General features: G+C 46.2%; 2 protein-coding genes across 5 annotated transcripts in view; both read left to right on the top strand.

Moving 5' to 3' along the window:
* The window catches only part of LOC116094894 (protein enabled homolog), an 18711-nt gene extending 11781 nt beyond the window's left edge, over window positions 1-6930 (top strand). The window contains exon 3 of the mRNA XM_031376286.1: window positions 4580-6930. Coding sequence (XP_031232146.1) covers window positions 4580-5450 — 871 coding nt within the window. The 3' untranslated portion in view covers window positions 5451-6930. The remainder of the gene's footprint in view (window positions 1-4579) is intronic.
* Window positions 5107-8853, top strand: part of Zmat3 (zinc finger matrin-type 3) — a 31642-nt gene continuing 27895 nt past the window's right edge. Inside the window, exon 1 of one of the 4 annotated variants that reach the window (XM_031376561.1) lies at window positions 5107-5228. The gene's annotated coding sequence lies outside the window, so the exon portion shown is untranslated. Of the gene's footprint in view, window positions 5229-5301; window positions 5389-5463; window positions 5567-5690; window positions 5715-8853 lie in introns of those variants that run through there. The other 3 variants (XM_031376562.1, XM_031376563.1, XM_031376564.1) reach the window with 3 other exon arrangements.

Here is an 8853-nt window from a genome sequence, read left to right as displayed (position 1 = left end):
TCTCTCTCTCTCCACTCTCTGTATATCCCTGGCTGTTTGGGACTCTCAATGTTGACCAAGCCAGCCTAAAACTAACAGAGATCCTCCTGCTTCTAGCTCCCAAGTTCTGGGACTAAAGGTGTGTGCTGCCATTTCTTGTACTCATGAGTTGACTCTTCAGGGTTGACATAGCAGGGTGGGTTGGTAAGAGTCTCTTTGCTTTCTCCTCTTTGGTTCTTCTGTGGTGTCCACAGTGGTGGGGACTTCACTGTCAGAGGTCTCCTGGCTTCACTTCTGCTCTGGATCCTCCTCCTCCTCCTCTCCCTCCTCCTTCTCTTCCTTATTATACATTTGGACTCCAGTGCCAGCATTTTCTCTACAAATTTGAGAGCAAGTCTGGGCTTGTTAGTTTATGAACAGGGCATACTTGTCAACTTCCTGTGTCCCCCTTGTATCAAGCTGTATAAATCTGCTCTGCGAGTCCTGTCAGCTGCTGCAGTCTCATCCTGACTATGCCACACAGGGCTTTAGCTATGGTTGGTTTGTCTCTGTCCTCAATTATATTTTGAGCCTGGGAGGGCATCTCAGTGTGGTAATTGGCTACAGCCCAAGCTTTGCTTCCTATACGATCCAGCTTTTAATAAGAGGAATGAAAAGTAGCTGAAATTGTATCTCTGTTGCTGACATCTTGCTACTGTCCCCGCTCCCACACTTTTTTTCTTATGTTTTTTAATGTTCTGAAGACACTTGAGGGACTGTCTTGTTTGAATTGAGATTTTTTGGCATATAGTGTTGCTATTATTGTAAAGGAAGAAGTGTGTCTAAAAGCAGCATCTCAAGACTCCATGCAAATTTCCTTATAAGAGAAGTTGACCTGACTTATGCACCAGCCTTTGGAGATCATCTTCTCATCATGTGTCCACATGAACATAGACACCACAAAAGCTCAAGCCAAGTGAAGCCACCTAAAGTATGTTACAATTATATTCTTGGTAAACAAACCAACACAGTAGATTTTTGTTGTATATAATTTTATATAATGAAAATAATTCTCTTTTATACTTTGAGACAGCTTCTCATGTAGTCAAGGCTAGCTTTGAACTGTCATGTAAATGATAATGACCTTGACTGCCTGTGTCACCCCACATGAGTAGGCATGCTTTACCTGTACAAAAGTAGGTGCATCACATGTATGCTTGGTTCCTGAGGAGCCAGAATAGGGCACTGGATTCTCTAGAACTGGAATTACAGATGACTGGGCACCAATGCCTGGGTCTGGGAAGTGGACCCTGGTCCTCTGCAAAAGCGGCAGATGTTCTTACTTCCTGAGCCTTCTCTTCAGATCCTTTAACTTTATGATTGGAGTTTTCTCCTGATAGATTCAATATTTCCTATTAGTAATTACATTAAGAGAGAACTTTTTGTAAAGTAAAACTGTCAGACACTGTAATCCTATTCAAGAATAGAGGGACAGACATTCCTTGTTCATCCATACATTTGTTGAATGATAGTCACTATTCAATTAACTGTGGTCATGCAAATACACTGCTTGAGCTGTATCAGCTAATGAATTCAAGGATTTGTGAAATGATTTTTTCCTCCTCTTCTCCTTCTCTTCCTTCTTTATAATTGAATTGGACATGGCGGTACATGTCTGTGATGTCACCACTCAGAAGGTTCAGGCTAGCCTGGAATAATAGTACAACCATAGCTCAAAGACACAAAAATGTAATGGGTCTTATGCTGAGAGCCTGTCCTTCCCCTGGAGAAAACCTTACTGTAGCCACTCTCCATGTGCTTCTCTTCCTCACAAATCTCTTTTGCACTCAAGACAACTGTGGTCAAGAGTAATCCCTTCTAAATGATCTACTTCCTTTGCTCCCCTGAGGAGAGCTTGGCATCATTTGAGAGGGGCAGGAAGGAGCAGGGTGAAAAACTGACAGCAAGGAGAGGTATTTTAATGGGTTCTTAGGTACAATCTTGCACTCCACTGACTCTGGCCCCAACAGTTTACATCTTGCCCACTGCTTTGGGGTGACTGATCTCTACCTTCATCTTTGTCCTTCCCTCACTCTAAGCTGTAAGGTCATGGGCTATGTATTGCTTCTTGCAATTACTATGAGTGGGTTTTAAGGCTGCAGGTGCTAAAGAAATAAGTTTGGGGACCTCCTCCTCCTCCTCCTCCTCCTCCTCCTCCTCCTTCCTCTTCAGTTTTTCAAGACAGGGTTTTTCTGTATAGCCCTGGCTGTCCTGGAACTCACTCTGCAGACCAGGCTGGCCTCAAACTCAGAAATCTGCCTGCCTCTGCTTCCCAAGTGCTGAGATTAAAGGCGAGAACCACCACTGCCCAGCAGGGGACATTCTTCTTGTTTTTCATGACCAAACACTAAGCTTGAGTCAAGGCTTACCTCAGCTTCCATTTGTATCTTCCTGTTGTGTTAGGCTCAGGTGTCTGGGGTGTAGAGCTCAAGGTCTGTGCGTGAGTTCCACTGCTTCCGTGTCCACAGTTCTTTCCCAGGCAACTGCAGAAACTTCTTGTTTGGGGGAGGGGAGCAGACATGAGGTCTTTCTTGAGGTTTATACCAACACCTCTAAGCATCAAGACTGACTGCCCATATTTGTGTCAGGTTATACTCTTAAACATTTATTATGGTTACTATTCCTCCATGCAGGATGCGGACCTGCTGTGGAGGTCAGAGGACAGTTTTGGGGAGTCACTTCTCACCTTCCACCTTGCAGCAGGGTCTCCCTTGTTTCCACTACTGTAGTGTACCCTCCAGTCCAGCTGGCCTGAGAACTTATAGAGGGTTCTCCTGTTTCTGCTCCAAATCTCACCACAGGGATGCTGGGATTACTGAAGCAAGTCACTGCACTTGGCTTTTACTATGCAGGTACCAGGGTTAGTGGGCTCTGAGGCCAAGCACTTTACCTACAGCCATCTTGCTGGCCCCAGATTGTATTCTTATTTGGAATGAGCCATCTCCACTGCTGCCCATCACTGTGCCAGATGCCTATGAAGGCAGAGATGACTGCACCAGTTTAAGGTTTAGAGACAAAAGTCGCTTTAGCCATTGGAATCTGTGTGGGTGGGCCATAACACATCAGTGTCACAATGTGACATTGGAGACATGGCTTTAAATGGCTCCACTAGTTCCCACTAGTGATTTTGATCCTCTCAGTTGCTTCAAGTCCCATAGAGGTGTGCCTTCCTTCCATCAATGGACCAGCAACACACAATCACACAAGTAGGTTTCAGCCACAAGTCATTGAGATTTGTTTTTGTCCTACAGTAAAGGTGATGAATATGACCTGTTTCTTTTTCTTTCATTTATTTATTTTTTAAATTTATTTATTTATTTTTAAATCTCATAAGACTCAGTGATTCACAACAAAAGCTCTAATTTGTGGGGCCATTTTCTCTGTCGTGAGATTTACATTTCTATGAAACAAGTATCTTGGGATTACCTGCTTTTTCCTGGGCCAGGGAAGGAAATGCCTTAGCTATTTGAATTAAGTATTGGGTCAGGGGTAGAAAATATATATGTATGGGTTAGTGGGTGAGGTCCCTACTTTCAGCTTTTAGATTTCATTTTGACATGCAAATACACATAAAACCATAAACTAGAACTTGAAAACTCCAAGACCTGTCTCTTTCTGCACTCAGGGAACTTAAGGTAGACAGTATATGTAACAAAGTCAGATGTGAGGAATGGAGACTGTTATCATGCAGTGACCTGAGAGCCATAGAAGTTGCTTGTGGGAGAGGCTGAAGAGGACAAGGATGGACAGGAAGAAAGACATTTAACACCAAGGACGGACTGCAAAAGATCACAGAGGTAATGAGGGATCATGGGCCTGTGAAGGAGAGCACACTGACGGCCAATAGGAGTGTTTCAGGGTTAGAAACTGAAGAGGGAAGACTCGCCCTGAATGTGGGCGGCATCCTGAGGACAGAAAGCAGCCCAGCGGCTCCTCCCGGCTTCCTGACTGTGGGCATTTGGGACCAACTGCCCCACTTTTTCCCTCATGCCCTCCTTGCTGTGATAGACTGTACCCCCAAACTGCGAGCCAAAATTAACTTTTTTCCATTGCCTTTGCCAACTATTTTATAAGACGGGACCTGTTGATGAAAATGAGGGTGAGGGCTGTCAGATGGGAAAGGTCAGCCAGGGCCCAGCATGGTCCCAGCTAACAAGCGTGAATGGCAAAGTTCTGAGACTAGCCAAGGCTTATAACAAAGGGCTGAGAAATGCGTTTCTACCCTACTGTTTTAAAAAACAATGAAACCATTTGATATTTTCACACATACAGCACGTGCACTGTATGGTGGATTACTTTTCCGGATGGCGTGTACACCCTGGCTCAGTCTGCTGAACAGTCCTCGAATTTTCGAAGCCAGTACCAGGTTGTTGGTGCATGCTCCAGTCATATAGCCTTACATTCCTGTGTAAGTTGGCTGGCAACTAGGCTCACCCATATTTAGATCTTGGCATTTTAGTCTATGGTTACACAATAACCACACATAATGTGGTGAAAGTACTTGATGCTGCAAAACCATACTCTGGCGGTACTATGGAAAGTTTGTGTCATGTTGTCCAAGGAGAAACCCCCAGCCACTATACAAGTATTCACATGCAGAAGGTACAACCCGGCAGAACCCTAGGGCTGCAATCCATCCCAGCGCCTCCCTTGAAGGTATCCCGGGGACTTTGGCGGTCCATCAGGTCCTGCCGGTGAGCGGGCTCTGCACCCTTGTGAGGCCTTGGCCCGCTGCTTCCCTAGGTCTCTGGGCGGAGGCTCGGGAAGTGCGGTTTCCAGGTCTCAGAGGAGAACCTCCGCCCTCCTACCAGGCTGTGCCAGGCTTCTGCCCTCATCGCTTTCAGGGTAGGCTGGGGCAGCCCCTAGGAGTCATCAGGGCCAGCGTAGTGTACCCTCTCACGTTGCCGTTCCGCACCTGCCCTGCGCCCGGGGTCGGCGGGAGCAGCCGCTGCCCGTGCACATGCGCAGTAGCGCCGCCGGGAACCCTGCCTCCTCCTCCGCCTCCGCCTCTGCCGCCGCCGCCGCCGCCGCCGCCTCCCGGTTCCGCAGTCACTTCCTGCAGCTGTTTCCCCGTGGCTGCGCTCCGACCGACTTTTGACAATCAGCCTCTAGCAGCGGAGCGACCGGTCGGCGGCGGCGAGCGCAGAAAGTGGTCTTGGAGCGGGCGGCTGCGCGCGGGGTGGCGGGGCGGCTGCGGCCTGCCGGTTCCGGTGAGTGCGGTCCTCGAGTCCGCTCGGCTGCGTCCGTGTGCGCGTGTCAGCCTTGCCCGTGGCGTCCGGCGGGCCACCGATCCCGATCCCGCAGCCATTCGCATAGCCGCCTCGGCGACTCGGTGCTCCCCGCTGGCATCCGCGCGGGACCGGAGTGCGTGTGAGCGTGCCCAGCCCTGGAATGGCACACGCGGGGGCGATGCTGCAGGGGCGCAGCTTTGAGTCCTAGATGCTGATCCTGGGTCGCTACGGCCTCCTCCCCTTCTCAGCTTCCTTCTGTGATGTTAAACAGCCTGCCAGGGCTGTTTTTCTGCCTGTCACGTTTTGGTGACCTCAGAGTAAGGTTTTCTCTTGTATTCTCTTCTCCGGAGCACCCAGGGGTAGCTTTCCCTACTTTACCTGGACGCCAGGAACCCGTTCCTGGATTTTCTTCTTTGCCCTGGTTCTGTTTCTGCTAAGGGGAGGCTGTTGTTTGCTGTATAGCCGGTGAGGAGTAGGCCCCAGCCCAGCCATAGAAACGTGTGCTGTGGTCATTCATTTCCCTTAGACCGGTACATGGTGGAGCTGTGATTTTCTTTAGTGTCTCTGAGCTCCCTTCCAAATTAGGACATCAAGCTCTGTGCATCCTTCGTGTATGCCATCGCACACGTCCAATCGGAAGGATTTTAAGATCTGAGAAGTATTTTTATATCAGCTTCTAAATTAGTCTCTTAAACTAATGCTGCAGTTTGGACGGATCCAAGTGTGCTTTCGAGTCTCTGTATTTCAGTTTGTGTACTATTCACTCAGCCTTTGGTTTTATTTATTTTAGAGTTATTATTTTTTTACCCAAATATATTACCTGTTGTGATTGTCACCTATAGACTTTTTGGGAAGGGGTTAGCCTTATGTTGATTGCTAAATATAACAATGTTTTTGAGGTCTCTATTCTTTCTTTGAACATTATGAAAATAAGATGGAATAATAGGTAAACCTGCACTGTAAACACTCCCCCCCCCCCCCCCCACAGTGTTTTGCTCTGGAATAAGGCCTTTTTGTGCCTCTGCTGGGCGGAGGGCCTTGCTTCTGCTGGACTTACAGCATGCTACTGGGGGCAACGCAAGCTGGGGTTTCATCAGGTGGGAGTAAGCATGTAAGAAACAAGCCCAGGCATGTCTTGGGAGCAGGCTGATTCGGTTCTCTATGTATATTGCTGATTTTCTATATCTGGGTGTTTTGATATCCTGCTCTGTCCTTTCTCTATGATCTAACAGAGAATTTGGATGACATGTTCCGTTATAACTAAGTAGTTAAACTATTTAAGAAGATGGTTTCATTATCCTGCCTCCAATTGCCATAATCATCTTTGCTCTTTGAATGTCTCAGTTGGGAGAAATATTGTTTTAGAGAAACTTACTGTTTAAATGTATCAAATCTGTATCACTTTTCTTTGTGTTTCCAGAGATATAGGTAGTTGATTATTATCCTTTTCTATCTATTATGATAATGAAAGTATTGTTTATATTACAACTAACCATCCTTAACTGAATGACTTCCCAGTCAGTGGCTACTCTCCACTGTGTGTCTACCAATGTGCTAAGTAGTCATTTACTTTTTCAAGCATCCTTGAGTCATTTTAGTAAGTCTGTTAGTGTCCTAGCCTACACATCTTCATCACAGACAGGAACCTCAGCTGCTGAAGACACTGCATTCTATTGACCAAGAAAAGGAGTTTTAATACTCCTAACAGGAGGGAAGTGTAGCTTTTTTTTTTTTTTGGGCACACTCTCTATAGCTCTGGCTGTCCTAGAACTCACTATGTTGACTAGGCTGGCCTTGAACCCAGAGTTCAGCCTGCCTTTATCTCCCAAGTGCTGGGATTAAAGGCATGTGCCACCACCACCTGGCTGGGAGTATAGACTTTGAAATAAGGATTCTAGTTTGGATAATTTGAATCTGAGAATGGCATTTACTGTGGGGCGTTTTTTAAGTAGTCAGAAAGAAAAGATGCCGTCTGATTGGGGAGCAGGAGGAATCAGGGATAAAGATATAGAGGAAGTGGAACATAGTGGGTCTATTTTGAGGAAAACTGAATAGAGAGAGTCTTGGTTTCTTTTTTGTTGGTTTGATAAAATATTCTGGCAAAACCAACTTAAGGGAGTAAGGGTTTGTCTTAGAGTTCAAGGTACCCCTATCATGGTGGGGCAGCCCATGAAGCAACAGGAGCCTGAAGCAACTGGACACATCAGGCCCACAAACAGAAGAGAACAGTGCTGGTGTTCAATTCTGTCTCCTTTTGATGCAGTCCAGGACCCATACAAGGGTGCTATCTACATTTAGGGTCAGTCTATCCATCTCAACCTATTTAAGAAAATCCCTTATAGGCTCGCCGACACCCAAACTAACCTGCATCACTCCTGGTTGAGACTCCTTTTCTAGGTACTGCTAGGTCCTGTCAAGTTGACAACTGAAATGATAACTGCCATAGGGCTTAGGATAACGTGGTCCATTACTTGGTTGGATATTTTTCAGTCTAGATGCTTTATTGAATAAGTAATTTACCTCCTAGTAGAGAATACATTTTGATTTTGCAAGGGCTGTATTCTAAGGCTAGATGGAGTAGAGTCATCATACCATGTCAGTTCCCTGAGAGGTTGGAGGGGCTGGGAAAAAGGCTGCCTGGGTATGGAATGTGGGGGCTGGGAAAAGGCTGCCTGGGTATGGAGTGTGATGCCTTGGCACCGAATAGCTGGTTGTGTGTGGTGGAGGGGGTGGGTGTGGTGTCCGATTATCCTTTCATTACTAGGTTCTGTGAAGCTTTTGATTTTTAAATATTGACAACTAACTCAACTTAAAAACAAAGACAAAACAAAACTCCATCTTCCAAACAGCATGTCTGTGCTGTCTGAGGCCTACAGGCTGGTGCTGTCCTCTCTGCCTTCCAGAACACTGGCTCTGGCTCAGTTACTTTGCTACTGTTGCTTGCTTGGAAGTATCAATTCATTTACATCTGTTACATTTTAATACCCTCTTTCTGGATTTCACCCACCTTTCAATAAGTGGTAGAAATGCCTTAAATATCTGACTAGTGGCTAGGTGTGGCTGTGCAGGACTATGACTGGAGCAGCGGGGAGGTTGAGGTAAAGTTGGTAAATTAATGTGTTGTCAAACATATTTTTCATGTTGTAGGTCTCACAAGTCCTGTGCTTATTATTTATTTAGCAGCTTTACAGAATTTAAAGTATAAGAAAATAGTTTGTATTTTGAGACATTTCAGAAAAAAAAAAGGGTTAAAGCCTTTCTCAGCAACATAGCAGACTTGAGACCATCTTGGCTATGTGAGACCCTGTCTTAAAAAAGCCGAGAGAAAAGGTGGCTGGTGGGTAAAATGCTGCTTTGCTTCTTAGGTACACACATGTGTGTAAAGGTGGGAAGAGCAGTGGCGTGCACACGCACACACACACACACACACACACACACACACACAGTAAAAATAAAACAAAAATATCTAAAGGAAAAAAAATAGAGAAAAGAGGAAAGGAAGCCGGGTGGTGGTGGCACACGCCTTTAATCTGAGCACTTGGGAGGCAGAGGCAGGTGGATTTCTGAGTTCGAGTCCAGCCTAGTCTACAGAGTGAGTTCCAGG

The sequence above is a fragment of the Mastomys coucha genome, unplaced genomic scaffold (genome assembly GCF_008632895.1).
Source record: "Mastomys coucha isolate ucsf_1 unplaced genomic scaffold, UCSF_Mcou_1 pScaffold17, whole genome shotgun sequence".
Taxonomy (NCBI): domain Eukaryota; kingdom Metazoa; phylum Chordata; class Mammalia; order Rodentia; family Muridae; genus Mastomys; species Mastomys coucha.
Note: the sequence above shows the minus strand (reverse complement) of the source record. Positions and strands in the feature narration are given on the sequence as shown.